The sequence below is a fragment of the Ascaphus truei genome, chromosome 10 (genome assembly GCF_040206685.1).
Source record: "Ascaphus truei isolate aAscTru1 chromosome 10, aAscTru1.hap1, whole genome shotgun sequence".
Classification (NCBI taxonomy): Eukaryota; Metazoa; Chordata; class Amphibia; order Anura; family Ascaphidae; genus Ascaphus; species Ascaphus truei.
The window spans coordinates 12,574,858-12,597,602 of NC_134492.1; the positions used below are offsets into that span (position 1 = coordinate 12,574,858).

The window sequence follows — 22,745 nt, forward strand, 5'->3', positions numbered from 1 at the left end:
GTTTGTTCCGGCTCTCCAATCAAAGGTATATAAGATATGGAGAGAAATGGGTCTGAAGTGACTTTGGGATGTGGTGAAATCAGATGGGATTAAAACTCTTCAGGAAATAAAGGATGATTTTGATAAACCAGACATGCATTAATATCAGTATTTCCAGATAAGGCACCGTGTCGCCTCAATACAACCTACACAAAATGTTTTTAGACCCCTCACAATTTTTGAGAATCTACACTCAGCAAGTGAATATCACAAAGGCACAATTATACCACATTTTGATTGCACAGAAAGTCGAGCAACCAAGTAAAAATACTCTAGACTGGGAACATGATATCGGGCGATCATTGGAGAGGGGCGAGTGGCTGGAAATAGATGAGCGATCAGCCAGCGCATTTAGGTGCTCGGCAGGCAGGGAAATCAACCTTAAGATATTACATCGGTGGTATTACACCCCAGCTAGACTCCATTTGTTTTCCCCGGTTTCCTCCCCTCTGAAGCTGCGGCCAAATAAGCTCGTTTAAACATACGTGGTGGACCTGCCCCAAGACGGTATAATTCTGGAGAAAAATTAAAAAGCTAAATCAAGAGAGTCACGGGACTGGACTGCCCATGGGACATGGAAACAGTGTTCATTTTAAAACCAATGGAGGACTTGAGAGAGGAACACAGAAAACTAATGATACATATATTTTCCTCGGCCAAAGCAGTAATAACTGGAAACAGATCGACCCACCGATAATGGCAGAGGTAAAATCAAACTAAATTATGTTATGGAAAAACTCACCAGTTTAAGTCAGGGTAGATATGAAGGTTTTCTGAAGATGTGGGAACCATGGGGAATGTACTGGGAAGCAAATGATTAAAGGATTCTCTACTGGTTTTGTCGCTAATACAATATTATGTAACTGTATTGCGAACCACGCCGAAATGTAAATATATATGCAACAGAGTATAAACGAATGTACCGAAAATAAAGAAAACCTGGAAATTAACCCCCCTCTCCCCCCCCACCATCCCTAATATAACTTGTTAAAAAAAGAACAATTAAATACAAGTTAAATTTATTTTTTTTAAAAACCATAGAAGATATAATTAGTAATATGTGTTAGTAAACGCCCGTCAGTCAGTCCTGTTAGGCCTCATTCAGTCATGAGAAGTCAGTATCAGGGGCCCTATACACTTCAAAGCAGTCACGGCATTTAAAGTCACAATTATTCCTCTAATACCTTATATGTTTGTCTACACCGGGGATGGTTAACTCCAGTCCTCAAGTGACACCAGCAGCTCAGGGATACATACAGTACTGTATGTGACTGTATCATGTAATCAGCACCATCGTAACAGAGGTGCCATTATATTGTTGCATATACAGTATTAAGTCTATTTTGGTGGCATCGGTCAGATCTGGGTGTATAAAAACGGAGTTCTCAGTGGTGTATTGTGTAAATCATGGGCGGCCACCGGCCGTCCTCAAGGGCCACCAACAGGTCAGGTTTTCAGGATATCCCCGCTTCAGCACAGGTGGCTCAATCAGTTGCCCAGTCAACAACTGGGCCACAGGGATGTCATGAAAACCTGACCCGTTGGTGGCCTTTGAGGACTGGATTTGCTCACCCCTAGTCTGGGCCTTTTAATATTCCACGCGCCTGACTCCTGGTGCCTTTATATTTAAACCCAGAAGCAGAGGGGTTCCGATATTGTTTCATCTCTGCCCCAACTTAACGTGTTGCCGACCAGAGCGTAGAATCGCGACGAACAATTCTAACAAACACGACTTCAGGTTAGACGTATCTGGTTAGGGTCTCACCAGTCAGGCACCCGGCAGCGGGGACGTCACCATAGAGAAGGCCAAGGCCCGCAAACGGGGACAGCTCTAGAAAAGGCTCGTTATCCAGAAGCCTTTGCAACCTCTCGCGGACTAGCAGCTTTTTATTTCTCTGGGTATGCCGCAGAACTGCTCTCTCGCCACCTCCTAGTTTCACCGTCTCAAATAATTCTACATACCTGTGAAGAGAACGAGCGGTGTGTTTGGTACGTAACCCAGAAGAATATTACAATGCTTCCTGGGCTAGGCTGTGTTATTAAGTGCTCAATACTATTAATATTAAACTTCACAGGCTATATTCAAATGCAAATTAGTTCATATAAATCTACTCTACTTTCAGCTGCCCTTTCAACAAACGGAAAACATGTGAAAAACAAAATGTTTTCAGAATCTGTTATTTTGTCATCTTTTTTTCATTATATAATAACTCCAAGTGCCTTCTGTTAACCAACTGACATCAGAAAGAAACAGGTTTATCTAATCCTAGTTTCAAAACTGGACTGGATGGGAAATGTTAAAACCTGAACGCAGCAAAACATGCCGCGGTGAAAGGAGATCTGTATTCTTACAGGCACTCGCCCAGTCCAACCACACCACTCCCACCACCCCCCGCTCCCACTGCCCCACTCTCCCCCTTCTATTCCCTCTTCTCCCCATGTGTTTATCTCCCTCCTGTCTCTTACCCCTTCTCTTCCTCACTCAGTCTCCCCCACTTCCCCCTCTCTACTCACACTCTCTCCTTCCTCTGCTATCATTCAACCCCCCACCCCCTCCTCCTCACACTCACTGCACATCTCCCCTGGCCATGCACACACAATTCCACACAATCCCCAAAACAATAATTACCCGCACAATATACACAATAATATTCCCCCCCCACAATATAATACCTCCATTACCCCTCCCCCCTACAATATAATACCCCCCAACACACTTACACACACCCTGGCGGTGAGGTGGACGTTGGGTCCAGCCTTCCTCTCCATCTCGTGCCTGCATCTCCCCAACAGCAAGCCGGCTCCGGTCAGTGATGGAAAAGCCCTAATATGGGCATATCCATATCTGGGCATATCCATATTAGGGCATACTACATCACTGAACAAACCGGCTTCTGCTGGGGGAGACGCGCTGAGAAGCAGGGAGACGCGCTGAGAAGCGGGGAGGCGCGCTGAGAAGCGGGGAGGCGCGCTGAGAAGCGGGGAGACGCGCTGAGAAGCGGGGAGACGCGCTGAGAAGCGGGGAGACGCGCTGAGAAGCGGGGAGGCGCGCTGAGAAGCGGGGAGGCGCGCTGAGAAGCGGGGAGACGCGCTGAGAAGCGGGGAGACGCGCTGAGAAGCGGGGAGACGCGCTGAGAAGCAGGAGACAGAGGGAGAGGCAGATTAGTTTTAGTTTCATTTTAAATCCCCGATAATTCATACCGGCATTTATTGTTTTAGCGGCGCTGTGTGCCGGAACGGCCTGCGTTCCCCACTGAAAACATACAGCACTGCACAATTTTTTTTTACAGGATTGATGCAGGGGGTCCCCGGAGCTGAACCCCATTAATCTCAGCTCAAGGGACACCCCGCTTTCAGAGATACTTCCGTATTGGGTGCCGGTATCTCTGTTGAGTTTAAATGTCCGAGACACGTGGGCCAACAGGAAGCTGCAAGGGATGATGTCACGGCCCCCGATTAGCCCACGCGACGCGAGACATTTAAGCCGCCCTTTCGTTAGGCGCATTAGTTCCCGGGCTGCAGAGATACCGGCACCCCCTATGGGAGGTAAGTAGCTCTGGAAGCAGGGGATCCCCCGAGCTGAAATGAACACAGTTTAGCTCCGAAGACCCCAAGCTTCAATCCTGTAATTACAAAAAAACCTATTAAATTGCGCAATGCTACATGTTTTGCTGCTTGAAATGAGGCTTCCACCATATAATAAAGGGTGGAAAGGACAGTTTAATTCGATAGTCCAATACACTTTTTGCTGAAGCGGTCCCATAAATGTAGAACCAGGTGGCAACCTAACGCTTGAGCAACAACAACAAAAAAAAGAGATGAGAGCTCAGTCCGGAACTTCCAAAGACTCGTATATTGGAGCCTGGTGACTTTGGCTCGGCAGAAACAATGTTTCTATTAAGAAGTGAAACATGCGCAGTAATTTAGACAATGTTTTTAATTACCGGGAATAATACTGAATGTCCTTAAGGGAACTAGTTTAAAGGAGCACTCCAAGCCTGCAAATTATTTTGCAAATGTTTTCATTTTTATTATATAAACTTGAAGCCGGGGAGTGAACCCCATTCATTCCAGCTCAGGGGACCCCCTGATTCCGGAGATATTTACCTCCGAAGTAGGTGCCGGTAGCCGCTCCGGCTTAGCAAGCAGGGCTTTAAAGTTTAAAGCCCCCGCGTCACATGGTCCAATAGGAAGCCGCACCGAAGACATCCTGGCTTCCTATTGGCCCGCAGCATGCGAAATCTTTGAACGGCGGCCTTTACGTGATCCCTGGCAGTCGAGAAGCGCTGCTACCGGCACCAAATTCGGAGGTATCTCCGGAAGCAGGGGGTCCCCGGAGCTAATATTTACAGGGTTCAGCTCCGGAGACCCCCTGCTTCAACCCTTGAATTCACATACTTACAAAATGTTTTGCCTGGGAAGATACACATCTCACCAAACTATACAAGGAGCATAAATCCCAACAGCAGAGACTCCCCTAAAGTGACATTTTCGGACAGTGCTGGTTGTTTGAGAAGGAGCCTGGTGTAAAAATAAAGAGCTTCCAGCTTTCTTACATAACCTTGAGGAAATGAAAATATCACTTGTGAGCACATCCACATCTGAGACAGATCTGCAAATCTACTTTTCACCATCATCTCTTAGCATACAGTGATTTCAATGCAGCAAAGGACTCTGGGAAATGACATGCAAATGAGCACACTGTCACTTTTTGCCTCATATCCATTTTGGCACAGCCTGGGTTAAAGTGCATAACCAGTGAACCTCCTCACAGACCTTTTGGGGGTCATCAGGGCAAGGCTGGTTATACTGGCTTTGCAATTTGAAGCTGGGTTAGGTTTCAACCACACATAAGTTATGGTGGGTAATAAAAAGTGACAAAAAAAAACCTTTACCGTACAGTGTACAGCAATTGTGAGCACACTCCCATGTCCCAGGCGGGTCTGCAGTCCGGCTTTCCACCATTCACAGACTTCTAGAAGGGGATCTTACCTGATAAGTGCTGGGTTTTCTTGTAACAAGTTAAAATGTGGAATTCTCCATTACCCATGGAGGCTGATGGCAGATACAATGGATTTGTACAAAAAAGGTTGGACATCTTTTTAGAAAAGAAAGGTATACAGGGATATACCAAATAAGTAAACATGGGAAGGATGTTGATCCAGGGAGTAGTAATCTGATTGCCAATTGTTGGAGTCAGGAAGGAATTTATTTTTCCCCTTATGAGACATCATTGGATGATATGTCACTGGGGTTTTTTATTTGCCTTCCTCTGGATCAATAAGTAAGTATAAATATAGGATAAAGTATCTGTTGTCTAAATTTCGCATAGGTTGATGGACACGTCTTTTTGCAACCTTATCTACTATGTAACTATGTAACTACTATGTAACTATCTGCTCAGATAAATGGGTAACATTTCCAAGAAGGTATACATCTAAATCGAACGGTTTTGTTTAGTTGGATGTTTCCTTTTTACTTTGGGAGGGGTGCGTAAGACTAAAGAAAGACTTTGTTTATTTTTAAAATGATTATTTAGGAGGCGCAGCAACACCACAAATGAGTCATTTCCTGTTTTTTAGTAGTTCAAAAGATTAATGTGAATCAGGACGGGGAAAAGAAGGATTTCACCAACTAGTTTTATTAAAGCTTTGAAAACGGGCGAGTCTGCGCCTGCCTCAGTTCTTATTTAAAGCAGGTGCCAGGGCCTGTTTTTATTGGCAAATGAAGTCACGCTCTGTACTACAAAGCAGTCTGGAGATGACTGCGTCGCAAACATGTTTATTAACTTTGCTAGTAAACTTTGCAAACACTTTACAGCTGCTGGGCCTGCAACACGATGCTCCGAAGTGCCCTGCAGACCTGTAGGAATTAATATGCTAAAGCCAAACTGCAATTTACTGTGAAATAAGTGGCTGATTGCTGTAAAGAGAACTGGTTTTAGTTATAGCAGCAATCCCGCCTACTCATTTTAAATATGTGTACAGGCATACCCAGCTATACGGACATATTTACAATAGCACCATTCCCCTGTGTCCCCACGCTTGCTTCGCAAGTACGGACACTTATTCTGCCCTACAGACCGCCGCAGTTGTGTGACGCGCTGATTCCCCTCGCCCAATTGGAAAACGGCAGCTCGCGCATGCGCATGTGAGTTGGACACAGGCATGTCCTGAACAGCAATACCGGCTCCCTACCTCTACCTAAGTGAAAAAAGGGAGTGCTTCACTTTAAGTACATTTTCGCTTTACATACACGCTCTGGACCCATTGCGTACGTTAATGCAGGGTATGTGTGTGTGTGTGTGTGTGTGTGTGTGTATGTGTGTATGTATGTATGTATGTATGTATGTATGTATGTATGTATTGTGACAGAAACCAGGGGATGGTAATAAATTCCGTATATAGGGCTCCCAGGATACTAGACAGTTTCTATCCTGTTTGGCCTGGGAGTGCAGCCTTATAATACATACACTCCATCCCACAGTTTGGCAAGCGCTGGAACTGAGGGATGAGAGATCCAGACCAGAGTTTGTCTGCTGCCTGATTTCTGTCACCTGTCATGCTAATTAGGAATCAGGTATGAAAGACTGATTTCCTGTTTGCTCTGGTCTCCCCACAAGAGCCAGGAGGCTGGAAGGCTGCTGAACTACAGAGGGGAGAAGCCTCTTCCCCAAACAGGTTCAATCTTTCTGTTCATTTGTGTAAGACTGCAAAAGTACCGTGTTTTGATGTTGGAAGTGGAAAAGCCACTTCCAACCCTGAGTCAGGGATATCTAAGTTAAGTTATCGCTCAGGTGAGCAGCTTTTGTTTTGATCTGTTTTCTGTTGTATGCACTGTGGCAGTCTCAGTGCCTGGGACTGAATAAACCAGGCATAGCCTGTTTAAAGGAACAGTACGTGACGCCTCATCATTTAACCTACCCTAAAAGACCGTGTTCTAAACAGTCCCGGACAAACGACGGAGCCCCGGAGTAAGCCGTTTGTCACATATGGTGGAGAATGCGGGCAGAGCACTAGGGGGTCTGCGGGTTGAAGAACTTTGAAAAAAAAAAAAAAAAAAAAAGTTTTTTCATCCTCTGCAAAGAAGATGGAAGACGTGGTGGGTGCGCTGGTACGCAATGTCGCTGCCCAGAAAGACGTGAATGAAACCCAGCAACAGCTGTTAATAGCCCAGCAAGAAACTAATGCAAACCAGCAGCAGACGAATGCAGCCCAGCAACAGCTGCTAATAGCCCAGCAAGAGATTAATGCCAACCAGCAACAGGCGAATGCAAACCAGCAACAGACGAATGAAGCCCTGCAAAACGCGAATGCAAACCAGCAAGAGACAAACCGCTTGCTGAGAGAGGAGCAACAGCGGTTCGCTCAGGGCTTACAGCAGGAACTCGAGATCCTGAGGGGGACTATCAGTAACCTTCCACTGGCAGCGGCAGCCCCAGTTCCGAAAATGACCAGGGCAAGCCACTACCTTCAGAAGATGGGACCCTCGGATGATGTGGAAGCCTATCTTCTCACGTTTGAACGCACGGCACAGAGAGAGGGATGGCCAGAAGCTGAGTGGGCTGGTCTAATCGCACCCTTCCTAAGCGGCGAACCCCAGAAGGCTTACTTTGATCTAGAGCCAGCCGAAGCTAACGTCTATGCAAAATTGAAGTTCGAGATCCTCGCCCGCCTCGGCGTAACCACGGCTGTTCGCGCCCAAAGGTTTCACGCATGGTCCTTCACGATGGATAAAGCCACCCGAAGCCAGATGTATGACCTCATCCACCTCGCCCGGAAGTGGCTACAACCCGAGATCAACTCAGCCAGCCACATCGTGGAACGGTTGGTCATGGACCAGTTCTTGAGGAAACTTCCCTCTGCCTTACGCCGTTGGGTCAGTCGGAGTGACCCCCACAATGCGGATGAGCTTGTGGCCCTCGTAGAAAGGTACAATGCAGCAGAAGAGCACCCGCAACCCACAGTCGTGGAGCAACCCCACTACCCGAGGTTCCAGGACTCTTCCAGAGACGGTAAAAGGGTACCGGGGTTAAGGGGCGCTGAAGAGCGGCGACCACCTTCACGCAGCACCAGCAACAGTGGTTCGCACACAAAGGGCAATAGCCAACATGGGGAGCCGGGAAAAGGCTCTAAGTGGGACACAGACTATGTACCTAAATGTGTAAATTGTCATGAGAGGGGCCACACAGCAAAAATCTGCCCACTAAATGATGAGCCCATGCAATGCAACAGCGTGGAACCTTATTCGCTGTTGTCCCAATGTATGGGCCCTAGCCCAGAGGACCCCTTGAATAACCATCTGTGGGCATTTGTAAAGGTTAATGGTAAGAGGGTTCGGGCACTTCTTGACTCTGGGAGCATGGTCACACTAGTGTCCGAATACCTCTTGCCCATTAAGAAGAAACAGGGAAACAGTTCACAAAGAGTGGCAATTTGTTGTATACATGGGGATAATCATGAATATTCCACTGTTGATGTTTTTTTTGAAACAGAGTTTGGTTCTTTAGATTTCAAGGTGGGTATTGTACCCAAACTGGCACATGATGTGTTAATAGGGACTGACTTTCCCCATTTTCTAAAAATGTGGTCCCCCGCTCAGAATAGCGCCCAGAGTTCAATAGCGGACCATAACGAAGTATTAGAAGAAACAAATCCTTTCCCTTTTTCAGAAATGGAGGTTGACGAGGGCCCAAATAAGAAGGGGGAAAAGGAGGAGTGCTGTAAAATTCCCTTCCCCATCACTACTTTGGTAGGGAATACCCCAAATCAAGATGTTGAGCAGACACTTACCACCCCAGAACCGGATAAGACCCTCGCTGACCTAGAGGTCAGTCCTGGGAGTTTTAAGAAGGCCCAGTGGGAGGACCCCACATTAGCGGTAGCAAGGGGAAATATACGGGACCAGAATAGTACTCCTGGCCAACCAGATAGGTCACTTGCTTACCCCTACTTCGAGGTAGAGAACGACCTAGTATATCGGGTTGATAAAAGGAAATCAGTTACAACTAAACAATTGTTGGTACCACGGACATTCCGTAACGTAGTATTACACCTCGCACATAGTCATCCATTGGGGGGACACCTAGGGGTGGAAAAGACAAAAGAAAAGGTTCTCCGAAGCTTCTATTGGCCTGGGGTTCTGGCAGAAATTACGAATTATTGTTCCTCATGCCCAGAATGTCAGATCACCGCCCCGTTCAAGGCGTACCGCAGCCCATTGGTACCCCTTCCCATAATAGAGGTACCATTTGACCGGATTGCTATGGATCTAGTAGGACCCCTAATAAAGTCTGCTAGGGGACATCAGCATATATTGGTAATATTAGATTATGCCACCCGATATCCGGAGGCAGTTCCCCTACGTAGCACCTCAGCTAAAAACATAGCAAAAGAGTTAGTAGTTCTGTTTTCCCGGGTCGGGATTCCTAAAGAGATTCTATCTGACCAGGGAACACCATTTATGTCCCAAGTAACGAAAGAGCTATGTAAACTCCTAAAAATCAAGCATCTCAGAACCTCAGTCTATCATCCACAAACAGATGGTTTAGTGGAAAGGTTCAATAAAACCTTAAAGAGCATGTTACGCCGGGCGGTTGATAAAGATGGGAAAAACTGGGATTGTTTGTTACCGTACCTGTTATTTGCCATTAGGGAAGTTCCCCAATCATCCACAGGCTTCTCCCCGTTTGAACTATTGTATGGCCGACACCCAAGGGGCTTACTGGATATAGCCAAAGAGACTTGGGAACACGAGGTTACCCCTTACAGAAGTGTAATAGAGCATGTTGCCCAGATGCAGGACCGCATTGCTGCAGTCCTACCCATAGTGAGGGAACACATGGAGAAAGCTCAAGAAGCACAGAGGAATACATATAATAAGGGTGCTAGGGTCAGAATTTTTTCTCCAGGTGATAGGGTACTAGTTCTGGTTCCCACCGTGGAGAGTAAATTCCTTGCTAAATGGCATGGGCCATATGAGGTCTTGGAAAGAGTGGGAGAAGTAAATTATAAGGTAAGGCAGCCAGGTAGGAGGAAACCTGAGCAAATTTACCATATAAACCTACTCAAGCCCTGGAAAGATAGAGAAGTCTTGTTAACCCTAGTACCCCCAGGTCCGTCAGAGAATCAAGAAACTGACCCAGAGGTTAGCATAGCTGAAACCCTGTCTGTTCATCAGAAACGAGAGGTTCAGAATTTAGTGAAAAGAAACAAAGAAATCTTCTCTATACGGCCAGGTAGAACTAGCGTAATTGAACATGACCTAGTCTCTGAACCGGGGGTCCGAGTTAACCTTAAACCGTACCGAATCCCAGAGGCCAAAAGAAAGGCTATAAGTTTAGAGGTTAAAAAAATGCTAAAACTAGGTGTAATTGAGGAATCCCAAAGTGGGTGGAACAGCCCTATAGTCTTAGTACCAAAGCCAGATGGTACAACAAGGTTTTGTAATGACTACCGGAAACTAAACGCGGTGTCAAAATTTGATACTTATCCTATGCCCAGGGTAGATGAACTTGTAGAGAGACTGGGCAAAGCCCGATATCTCACAACCCTAGACCTAACAAAAGGGTACTGGCAGGTTCCCCTCACAGAAAGGGCAAAAGAAAAGACAGCCTTCTCAACCCCAGACGGCCTCTTTCAGTATAAGGTGTTGCCTTTTGGCTTACATGGAGCTCCCGCCACATTCCAAAGAATGATGGATAAAATTTTAAAACCACATGCTCGGTATGCTGCCGCCTACCTGGATGATGTGGTAATCCATAGTGAAGATTGGCAATCCCACCTTCCAAAGGTCCAAGCTGTGCTTGACGCAGTCCGGTCTGCTGGACTAACTGCTAACCCCGCTAAATGCACTATTGGTCTGGAGGAGGCCAAGTATCTGGGATATTCTATTGGCAGAGGTTTACTCAAACCCCAAACACTCAAAGTGGAGGCGATACAAAATTGGCCAAGGCCAGTTACAAAAAAACAAGTAAGGACCTTTTTGGGGTTAATTGGGTACTATAGAAGGTTTATTCCCAATTTTGCAACTAAGGCAACCCCACTAACTGACCTCACAAAAGCAAGAGGACCGCTAATGGTAAAGTGGTCCCCCGAAACCGAACAGGCCTTTAGAAGCCTGAAAGAAGCTCTCTGTGCCCAACCAGTGTTGGTCACACCTGACTTCTCCAAAGAGTTCGTAGTCCAAACCGACGCATCTGAGGTAGGGCTGGGGGCGGTACTCTCCCAGGAGTCTCAAGGTGAGGAGCACCCCATCCTTTATTTAAGTAGGAAACTAAATCCCCAGGAGAAAAATTACTCCATAGTAGAGAAAGAGTGTCTCGCAATAAAGTGGGCTGTAGAGACGCTCAAATACTACCTGTTGGGGAGAAAATTCCGGTTGGTCACAGATCATGCACCCCTTACCTGGATGTGTCAAAACAGGGAAAAGAATGCTAGAGTGACCAGGTGGTTCCTAAGCCTACAACCCTTTAAATTTTCTGTGGAACACAGGTCAGGGCACAAACATGGCAATGCTGACGGGTTGTCAAGGATGCACTCCCTAATATCCATGGTCGCTCATCCCTCGAGGTCTGAGCTGGGGGGGAGGATATGTGACAGAAACCAGGGGATGGTAATAAATTCCGTATATAGGGCTCCCAGGATACTAGACAGTTTCTATCCTGTTTGGCCTGGGAGTGCAGCCTTATAATACATACACTCCATCCCACAGTTTGGCAAGCGCTGGAACTGAGGGATGAGAGATCCAGACCAGAGTTTGTCTGCTGCCTGATTTCTGTCACCTGTCATGCTAATTAGGAATCAGGTATGAAAGACTGATTTCCTGTTTGCTCTGGTCTCCCCACAAGAGCCAGGAGGCTGGAAGGCTGCTGAACTACAGAGGGGAGAAGCCTCTTCCCCAAACAGGTTCAATCTTTCTGTTCATTTGTGTAAGACTGCAAAAGTACCGTGTTTTGATGTTGGAAGTGGAAAAGCCACTTCCAACCCTGAGTCAGGGATATCTAAGTTAAGTTATCGCTCAGGTGAGCAGCTTTTGTTTTGATCTGTTTTCTGTTGTATGCACTGTGGCAGTCTCAGTGCCTGGGACTGAATAAACCAGGCATAGCCTGTTTAAAGGAACAGTACGTGACGCCTCATCATTTAACCTACCCTAAAAGACCGTGTTCTAAACAGTCCCGGACAAACGACGGAGCCCCGGAGTAAGCCGTTTGTCACAGTATATATATATATATATATATATATATATACTAGCTGAGAGACCCGGCGTTGCCCGGGATGTAATGTTCCCGTTCCTCTCTCTCCTCCCCCCTCTCTCTGTTTGTCCCCCATTCACATCAATCCAGTCCCCCCCCTCCCTCCCTCCTTTACAGCTTCATGTAGCGTGTGTGCGTCAGTCACTGTGTGTTTGCTCGCGCGTCAGTGAGTCTGAGGCAGAAACACAAACACACACAGACTGACTGACGCACACACAGTCAGTGTGTGCCTCAGTCAGTGTGTGCGTGCGTCAGTCAGGCTTTGTGTGCGCGTCAGTCAGTGTGTGCGTGCGTGCGTGAAAGGGAGGGGGGGGCGTGAAAGGGAGGGGGGGGGCGTCAAAGGGAGGGGGGGGGCGTCAAAGGGAGGGGGGGGGCGCCTCAAAGGCATGGATTCCTCCCCCTGCATTTCCTGCAGTGGACAGGAGGGGGGGGGCAGTGGACAGGAGGGGGGGGCAGTGGACAGGAGGGGGGGGCAGTGGACAGGAGGGAGGGGGCAGTGGACAGGAGGGAGGGGGCAGTGGACAGGAGGGGGGGGCAGTGGACAGGAGGGGGGGGGCAGTGGACAGGAGGGGGGGGGGCAGTGGACAGGAGGGGGGGGCAGTGGACAGGAGGGGGGGGGCAGTGGACAGGAGGGGGGGGGCAGTGGACAGGAGGGGGGGGGCAGTGGACAGGAGGGGGGGGCAGTGGACAGGAGGGGGGGGGCAGTGGACAGGAGGGGGGGGGGCAGTGGACAGGAGGGGGGGGGCAGTGGACAGGAGGGGGGGGGCAGTGGACAGGAGGGGGGGGGCAGTGGACAGGAGGGAGGGGGCAGTGGACAGGAGGGGGGGGGCAGTGGACAGGAGGGGGGGGCAGTGGACAGGAGGGGGGGGCAGTGGACAGGAGGGGGGGCAGTGGACAGGAGGGGGGGGCAGTGGACAGGAGGGGGGGCAGTGGACAGGAGGGGGGGGGCAGTGGACAGGAGGGGGGACAGGAGGGGGGACAGGAGGGGGGACGCAGTGGACAGGAGGGGGGACGCAGTGGACAGGAGGGGGGACGCAGTGGACAGGAGGGGGGACGCAGTGGACAGGAGGGGGGGGCAGTGGACAGGAGGGGGGGGCAGTGGATAGGAGGGGGGGGCAGTGGACAGTGACACACACACACACACACACACACACACACACACACACACACACACACCTCAGTTGATGCGCCCTTTCTCAGTTCCGTTTGGCGCCGGAGGTGGGGAGCGACACCTACCTGTACTTCCGGGCGCCGCCACCGTCTGACTCGGCGCCGCGAGGGAGGAAGGGGGTCCGCCATCTTACGCGCCGCGTGGCAGCTGCGGGAAGCGAGGTGATTTGGAGCGGGGAGGCGGGAAGCGAGGTGATTTGGAGCGGGGAGGGGTGATTTGGAGCGGGGAGAGGTGATTTGGAGCGGGGAGAGGTGATGCCGCTGGGGAGGGGGAAGAGGTGATGCCGCTGGGGAGGGGGAAGAGGTGATGCCGCTGGGGAGGGGGAAGAGGTGATGCCGCTGGGGAGGGGGAAGAGGTGATGCCGCTGGGGAGGGGGAAGAGGTGATGCCGCTGGGGAGGGGGAAGAGGTGATGCCGCTGGGGAGGGGGAAGAGGTGATGCCGCTGGGGAGGGGGAAGAGGTGATGCCGCTGGGGAGGGGGAAGAGGTGATGCCGCTGGGGAGGGGGAAGAGGTGATGCCGCTGGGGAGGGGGAAGAGGTGATGCCGCTGGGGAGGGGGAAAAGGTGATTTGGAGAGGGGAGAGAGGTGTGTGTGTGTGTGTGTGTGTGTGTGTGTGTGTGTGTGTGTGTGTGTGTTTTATTTTTTTGGACCTTTGGCCCGTCACTCCGCCTCAGGCCAATGAGAGGTGTGGGGGGCGGGCCAAGGGGGTGGTGTGAGTGTGTGAGGCCAATGAGAGGTGGGCGGGCCAAGGGACCAATGAGATTGCCGCTAGGGACACCGGACATCCAGCAGGCAGGCATGCATGCAGGCAGGCAGGCAGGCAAACAAACATACAGTGCTTTCACTAATATAGTATAAGATATATATATACAAATATAGCTGTATGCTCATCTGCATGTCTTAGGCAGGTCTGCAACCCCGCTTTTCCCCATTATCACCCAGCATACAGCACTTCCACTGCAGCAAGGGATTCTGGGAAATGACATGCAAATGAGCATACAGTGTCACTTTTTGCCTCAATAACCATTTTTAACATGGTTCTCTATAGGCTTAAGCTTGCTGCATGGTCACAGCTTTGAGCACAGCCAGGGTTAAGGTGCATACCCAGAAAACCACCTTAACCCTGGCTGTGCTCAAAGCTGTGACCATGCAGCAAGCTTAAGCCTATAGGGAACCATGTTAAAAATGGTTATTGAGGCAAAAAGTGACACTGTGTGCTCATTTGCATGTCATTTCCCAGAATCCCTTGCTGCAGTGGAAGTGCTGTATGCTGGGTGATAATGGGGAAAGGCGGGGTTGCAGACCTGCCTAAGACATGCAGATGAGCATACAGCTATATTTGCTTTCCTGTGGAGGGTTTTTGTCACTTTTTTTACTCACCATAACTTAACTATATATATATATATATCAAAAAATAAATAGATGATACCGTTCTGTTGTTAACGAAATGCTTTTTTTTTGTGCGAGCTTTCGAGATACACTGATCTCTTCTTCCGGCGATGTTACAATGAATGAAGCAAGGATAACTTAAAAACAGTGTCTCTTGGAATGTTATCTGTGCTTCTCCTTCCCCCGGTGTGGATGTGTTTTATGGTTAGAGGTGTCAAAGGGTAACTGAAAGCAAGTAAAGAAAGAGTGTGTATGTGTATCAGTGTGAATAAAAATGAATGGAGAGCCCACAGTATAAACAGTGCTCTACACAAGGTGTGTGTGGAGTGAGAGGGATATAAATGGTGTGGGTGGGTGTGGAAATGTGAGAGTTTGTAGCACAACTAAAAGTGTGTGTGGATACTATGTGGTCCCTATTGGTGTATATGGATGGAAAAATAAGGAGTATTAGTATGTGTGAGAGACAGCTGTGTGTGCATACATATAGCACAGTATGTACAGACATGGCCTTTAGCGCTCATGGGAAGAGAGTTCGCAAGTGTCAGTAATGACTCCTAAAATTTCGATCTCTGTTTAGGCCACTGCTAAGTGTCCCGAACAGTTGCATAAATTTGTATTCATGCAACCGTCTCTCTTTCGGGGTTTTAAGATTACCTTTGAGTATGGCAACCCTCAGATCGTTCATCTTATGGCCAGAGTCAGAGAAATGTTCGCCAACAGGACTGTCTCTTGTTCCACGTGTGATGCTGTGGCGATGCAGGTTCATTCTCTTGTTTAGCCCCTGTCCTGTCTCACCTATGTAGTAGCAGCCCCCTGGGCATTTCATGCACATGATGAGGTACACGACATTGCTGGAGGAACAGGTGAACCCTCCTCTGATTTTGTATTCCCGATTCTTGTGTGGTATTTGTATTGTGTCCGCTGTGTAGAGCATTGCGCAGGTTTTGCATCTTGGGTCCTGGCATGGTTTTGTCCCGCATTCAGTTGTACTGCTGAATACTTTACTCCTCACCATAATATTCTTGAGATTATGGGCCATAATATTCTTGATTATTGAAGCTCGGCTAACACGGTACTGATACCTCTACATGTATATATATATGTATATATATATATATATATATATATATATATATATATATATATATATATACTGTGTATAAATGTGCTCATTTGCATGTCATTTCCCAGAATCCCTTGCTGCAGTGGAAACACTGTATGCTGGGTGATAGTGGTGAAAGGCAGGGGGGTGCAGACCTGCCTAAAACATGTGAATGTGCTCACAAGTGATCTTTTTATTCTCTCTCTCATATATATATTTATTTATTTTTCCCCTTTCAGCACTGGAAACTGTCTCTTCGGAATCTGAACCAGATTACTTTTAGTTCCAGGAATCCCCTGGGTCCCTAGATAGTTACCGCTGTAGTTTCCGGTGATAACTCCCTCCAGAGAGATTAAAATGGCCACCAAATCTCACTGGGCCAACAGGAAGTCTCAACATCATATGTGTTGGCTTCCTATTTGACGGCTGTTTAAATATCCAGGGAGAACTCGGCTAGCTGCACCGGTAAGCCTTTCGGAAACGGGGAAGTCCCCGGAGCTAAAAACTAATGCTGCTCCGGAGGTGGTCTGCTTCATAGCTACCAAATGTTAACCCAGGACCGTCCCAGTTAGCAAAGGCCTAAATAAAAACACAAGTAGATCAGTAATGTGAAGCACATTCCTGCAGTACCAGCAGCCCCCAGCCCAGCCAGCTGATGGAAGCCTCCTGCCGGTGGCTGCACCGGAGAGATACGCCAGGAATTTGGCAGCCTGAATTTCCATAGCCTGCAATTTTCTATTCTTACTGTATCTCCAAATCAGTGCACAATTTAAATTGAGGGATTGAACTACTAACTTAAGCCATTTATTTTTGTATTTAGCACTTGTGCTGTGTACAGTATAGTAGAAAAAAGGTAGGGAAAACCCCAATATATCGAGGCCACTAACCAGGCACTATGGAGTGTGTCTAGGAAAGAGGGTTTGACGCCTGTATAATAAGTAATGATGCAGGTAATGAAGGCAATAATGGGGCACCTCCGATACTAACAAGGGGAGTGGGGTACTGGAAAACCGGAAGAAGTACAAGGGGACACCTCACAGGGGGGCGCCCCCAAGTAAATCACAGCCCGGCTACCAATATAACCTCACCTGTCTCCCCTGTGTACCGCGTGGAGGTCCCTTGAAAGCCGTTCCTGTTGCCAGCTGCAAGCTTGATCCAGAGGCTCTGTAGGCTAGAATCCCGCTTGCTGACGTCTGTGTGCTCCAACCGGATATGACGTCACAGGTAAAAAAGTAGAATTCTTCCGAGGTTCACAGCACCTTCACTCAGCCAATCGTATGAATGTAAAAAACTTTATTAGCAACCAGCAATGTAGATCATCAGAGTGATCATGCTGTTGTACATTGCTGGTTGCTAATAAAGTTTTTTACATTCATACGATTGGCTGAGTGAAGGTGCTGTGAACCTTGGAAGCATTCTACTTTTTTACCTGTGTACAGTATAGGCTTTACAAAGAATCCCTTTGTTTGAGGGGGGGGTTGATTTGCAATGTGTGTTGCAGCCCCCCCCCCCCTCTGGCAGACAAAGGGCAGACAAAGGGGTAAGGCTAAGGCCCCGCTGCCTCAGACCACGCGCCCGCACTGCGGACAGGCGGCGCGTGGAGAGGCACTTGACCGCTATCTGCGGTCTGTAGGTAGCGGGAGCTGGAGGGGGGGGGGGGGCGTGGCCAAGACGGGTCGGGGGGCGCGGCTAATGTCACTCTCCAGGCTGTGTGTTCCCCGCGGATGTCACAGCTTCCCCTCCCGCCACCCCCCCTCCGTCTCGGGGAGAGACAGTGAGACAGTGAGCGGATCTGTGCCCCGTCACCCCCCTCAGCAAACACGGGGAGAGGGTAGCCGCCTCCCTCCCCGTAGCCGCCACCCTTCCCTCCCCGTAGCCGCCTCCCTTCCCTCCCCGTAGCCGCCTCCCTTCCCTCCTCATTGGCTGACTGCTGCACCACGTGACGCGTCAGCGCTTCTGATCACCAGAAGCTTGCAGCATCGGCCGGCTGACGCGTCACAGCACGAAGGAGCAAGCGGGGACCTCCAGACTGAAGGAAAGGGGCTGGTGGCCACAGTGGGGCCTCAGCCTTAGGATAATTAGGAGTGACCCAGTATGTATGTATGTATGTATATATATATATATATATCTTTATTTATGTAGCGTCATCTAGGTACATAGCACTTTACAATACACGTGATATAATATTATAACGCATAATCGGAATAAGTTCTTCAGACATAAAACAATAGGAAAGGGAGTCCTTGCCCCGAAGAGCTTACTATCTCTTGGGTTACACCTGACCTTATAGCACTCTACCAGTTCAGGGATGCCTTGTGGAAAAGCTACAAAGTAACTGGCACTACACCAAGGATCTCAATTACTACAGATGCATGCGGAATATGTGCACAAGGCAAACAAGGCACGCAAAACCACAATATTACTCTGACAATCTCCTCCAGAACACATCAAACCCAGCTAACTTCTGGTAGGTTATCCACAATATATTCCAGCCTTCTAACCATCAACAACCAAGTACAGCTGAACCCCATTATAACGCGGTCCTTGGGGTCCACAACCCTGAGACCGCGTTATAACCGGGATTGCGTTAAAATTTCACCGGCATCTAGATCTCTCTCCTCATTGCAGATGTCAGCTCTCTCCTCTCTTCATAGGGCTGTGTCCACGCGCTCTTCTCTCTGCAGCTGACAGCTCTCGTGCACGGTGTAATTTTCTTTTTTTTTAAACATTCAATTCAATGCTTTATTGACTAACGGACACATAAACACACCATGTGGGAATTGAACATGAATACATTTTGTATAATACACATGCAGTGATCGAACTCAGGACCTTCCACATACTGATACAAATGCCTTACCTCTTACCTCTAAAGTCTACACCATAGGCTTGGTGTGACAAGATATACCCTATAAAATATATGTATCCTCTACAACACATTGCCACCGTGTACTCACATCTCACAATCCCTGTGGTGTAGAGGTACAAACCTTACCTAGCATATAAAAGGGCCTGGGTTCGATTCCTGTATGATATGGTATAAATTATAATAAAACATTGAAATAATAATTTATAAAAATGACGAAGCACACGGCAGCAGCGAGGAGAGCATGTGGACACCGTCATTTGAAGTGAGGAGAGAGATCTAGATGCCGGTAAGAACTCGCGCAGCAAAATGGAGGTTTTCAAATAAGGAGCCATGCTCAGACCTCGTTATAAGCGATTTTGCGTTGTAGCGGATCACGTTATAATGGGGTTGAGGGGGAAATTACTCTGTCAAACCCCACTGACATCGCAAATGCATTCAATGATTACTTTGTGGGGTGTGCTACTAACTTATTAGCAAAACGCAACCCAAACCACAAACATGAACCTCATCCTGAGAGTACCCCTATAACCCCACCCCCTCCCAACACTGCCCACAATTTTCAATTGATCCCAGTATCCGAAGAGAAGATGACAGAAGTGCTCCTCGGTGTTCTTCAATGCAACTACAGCACACATCACTGCGAAATGCTCAAAGAACTAGATTGGTCATCACTAGAGTCTAGGCGCAAAGTTCATCTTTCCTGTCTTTTCTTCAAATACTTTCTGTCAAGCTACCCATCTATCTGAACAAGCTCCTCACCCCTACCACATACAGCACTTATCATCTGAGATCTGACTCCCAAAGACTGTTCATGGTCCCAAGGTTCAGCAAAGTATCCAGCCGCTCCTCCTTCTCTTACCGTGCACCTCACACCTGGAACAACCTACCGGAGACTCTCCCAGCCGCCACCAGTCTAAATTCTTTCAAAACTAAGGCTGTCTCCCATTTTAATCTGGTCTGTAACTGTTACATACGCCTATAATATATAGTATCTCTAACTGTGCATGCAATGTCTTGTATATAATGTATACCCTGTTCACTTAATGTAACTATGTATTTGTAACCATGCATTATTTGTCATCATATCACTGTGCCCAGGACATACTTGAAAACGAGAGGTAACTAACTCTCAATGTATTTCTTCCTGGTAAAACATTTTATAAATAAATAAAATAAATCTAAGTGCCACTGGCTTTAGGCGTGTAATATAGTCCTGCGCTATGTGGGCGCTCGCCTAGCATTGCGCGCGCGTTTAGTTGCTAGGGTGCAAGCGATGATGTGCGCGGTTAGGGGGCGTGACTGATGTCACAGCATTAGGCTGCGCTGTGATTGGTTCACGGCGTGGCTGCAGTGCGAAAATACAATATTATTGTATTTTCCCAGGTCTGCCGCGCCACCGCTCACGGCCGTGCGCGCGCGTCTGAAGTATAGCAACTGCAGACTCATACCCTGCAATTATAATTGACGCGAGCGCGCACGGTAGCGCATGTGAGAGGACTATATTAGACGCCTTACAAAGCATTGCGTTCTGCTAGGAAATTGGTTCACCTGCAGGCAAAGCTCTGCTGCATTGTGGGTGTTTGACACTTTTACTTACCTCTGTCTACAAACCTCGCTGTTCCTGGTGTTTGCTTCATAGACATGTCTATAGATCGGCCTAATGCTCCCATCTATGACAGGGTAGGACGGGGCCCCCCTCCCGTGCCCTGCTGCCTTATTGCTGGAGCTGCTGCAGGGCAGGGCTGGGGCAGGCCTCCCCATGACATGCAGCAAGTGTCTGTGCCAGGCCCACCTTGCCATGAATGAGACTCCCGTCTGCCCCCTGTAACAGGAAGACCTCCAGCAGATCCCACCTAGTACATGGCATGCACTGCAGAGCAAAGTCTGCATCACACCCACAGGCTGAAGGGCAGGCCCTAAACCCCTGCACCCCCGCCTCCTCCTGCTCATGTAGCTGTGGGTTCGCATGAACAGATTCACCACAGGCGGGGAGCGTGGTGTTACTGTGTTCACGTTACTCCCACTAGATGGCCAGAACTTTTTTGAGCAGGACCGTGTGCAATAATAGGCTTGTCCTCTTACAGGTGCAATCCCACATAGTCAGACACAAAACATACCTCTGGCCTGCCTGAACAAATCAAACAATGCTAATAGCAAAGGTTTGGCTACTTTCATTTTTGGGGGGGGAATTAGTTACAAGTTGAATGTGTTAGAGGTCTCTGAAGGGGGAAGAGGTTGTCAATAAAGTGATTTCTTTATCCCACCCCTGTCCTTATCAGAGAGCCAATAATGATAAGGGGAGCTGGGTTAGGCCACGCTTACAGTGCCGTCGCCGGCGACGCTGACGTCACGCTGCGGTCGCTGGAAAAATCAAATTGAAGTGACTTCAAGAGATCGCGTCCAAGCCGTCGCTCCGTCGCATCGTGCCTACTATAAGCGAACGCGACAGCCTCAATACATTTGTTTTGACGCGTCGTTGCTATCGCTGTCACTATAAACACAGCCTAAGGGGGGCTTTGTCTGTACAAGCGCTTGCTGAACACACTGTGACATCACACAGTGACATCACGGAAGGGAGCAGCCAGAGGAAATCAAATCCCCTCCCTTAAATAAATAAAAAATACTTCTAGGTATCAGATTTGGATACAATATGTATCCATCACCCAGGTGACACCCCTTAAACATTGGAATTAGTTCACTTTGGTGCTAGGAGGTGTTGGGGGGGGGGGGGGGTGCTGCCGCCCCTCCTGGAGTTATACATGTTAATGTATGTATGACACTGATTTGGTATGTACAGCACCCCACCCAAAAATATTTCCTGTACTCCTGTGTTTTATTTGTTTGTTTGTTTTTTAGCAAAGATAAACAGTGTGTAAATGTACTACCCAAATTAAATACATTGGTCCTCTTGAACCATTATATTTTCTTATGGGAGCTCTGAAACTCTGCCATTACATGAACCCTGCTAGCCGAGTGGAGCGGCTACCGGCACCCCCTACGGAGGTAAGTATCTCTGGAAGCAGGGGGTCCCCCGAAATGAAATTGATTGGGTTCAGCTCCGGAGACCCCAGCTTTTACTGCCGCTTTAATTTGTTATTCAAAAGGTCCCAAAGTCTCCCGTAGTCTGTTCATAAAGCAAGTCCTGCTGTTTATTCTCACATTCTACACTCTACCAGCAGCACAGAGCTGCTTTCCATGCAGACTACAAAGGATGTTAGCAGAAAAGCTGTCATTCTTTTTTTTTTTTAAAGTGTGTGTGTGCCGAGCACACGCATTGTAAGTGAAACTTCATTGTCTTTTGTCACATACATTGTGTTTGTGATGGTGATGTTTTTCATAAAAAATTTTAACACAATTTCAGTGACAAAACGCAAAGAATTTTGACCTAGAACACGTGCTCGGCACCTCCCACCCCCCCTCCAGTTTTAGCTATTTGCACTTCTATATTTATACTAACACTGAATTCCTTGTGTGTGTATTTGTTTGTGACCGTGTGTGTGTCTGTGTGTCTCTCTGTGTGTGTCTGTCTGCGTGTGTGTCTTTGTGTGTGGTGTCTCCGTCTCCCTGTCTGCAGAGTGGTGTTGGCACTGCGCCGGAGGCCTCTTCGCAGGCGCGCTGGCTAAGGATCCCTCTGCGTATGCGCCAAGGCCCAAGGTCCATTCTCCCGACGTCATGACATCACTTCCGTGATACGTTTTCATCACCAATCACCAATCACGTTTTCCCCATCAAAACTCTGTAGGTGCCAGCACAGAAGCTTCACTTCAGACATGTCTCAGACAGGTTCACAGACCTGCTTTTCCACATGGTCACTCAGCAAACAATGTTTCCACTGCAGCCAGGGATTCTGGGCAAATAGGAAGTCATTGTGTCACTTTCCCCTATAAGCGTATACGTGCCATATTACACAGATTCTTGTTTC

General features: G+C 48.2%; 1 protein-coding gene across 7 annotated transcripts in view; it reads right to left on the minus strand.

Annotated features, from left to right (window-relative positions):
- LOC142503520 (biotin-dependent 3-methylcrotonyl-coenzyme A carboxylase beta1 subunit-like) overlaps positions 1 to 20,772 on the minus strand; it is a 66,265-nt gene extending 45,493 nt beyond the window's left edge. For 3 of the 7 annotated variants that reach the window (XM_075615845.1, XM_075615847.1, XM_075615846.1), the window contains exons 1-2: positions 20,421 to 20,772; positions 1,805 to 2,001 (exon numbers count right to left, since the gene is read on the minus strand). In XM_075615845.1, coding sequence (XP_075471960.1) covers positions 1,805 to 2,001; positions 20,421 to 20,713 — 490 coding nt within the window. In that variant the 5' untranslated portion in view covers positions 20,714 to 20,772. Of the gene's footprint in view, positions 1 to 1,804; positions 2,002 to 16,270; positions 16,534 to 20,420 lie in introns of those variants that run through there. The other 4 variants (XM_075615848.1, XM_075615849.1, XM_075615850.1 and 1 more) reach the window with 3 other exon arrangements.
- Positions 20,773 to 22,745: the final 1,973 nt, after the last annotated feature.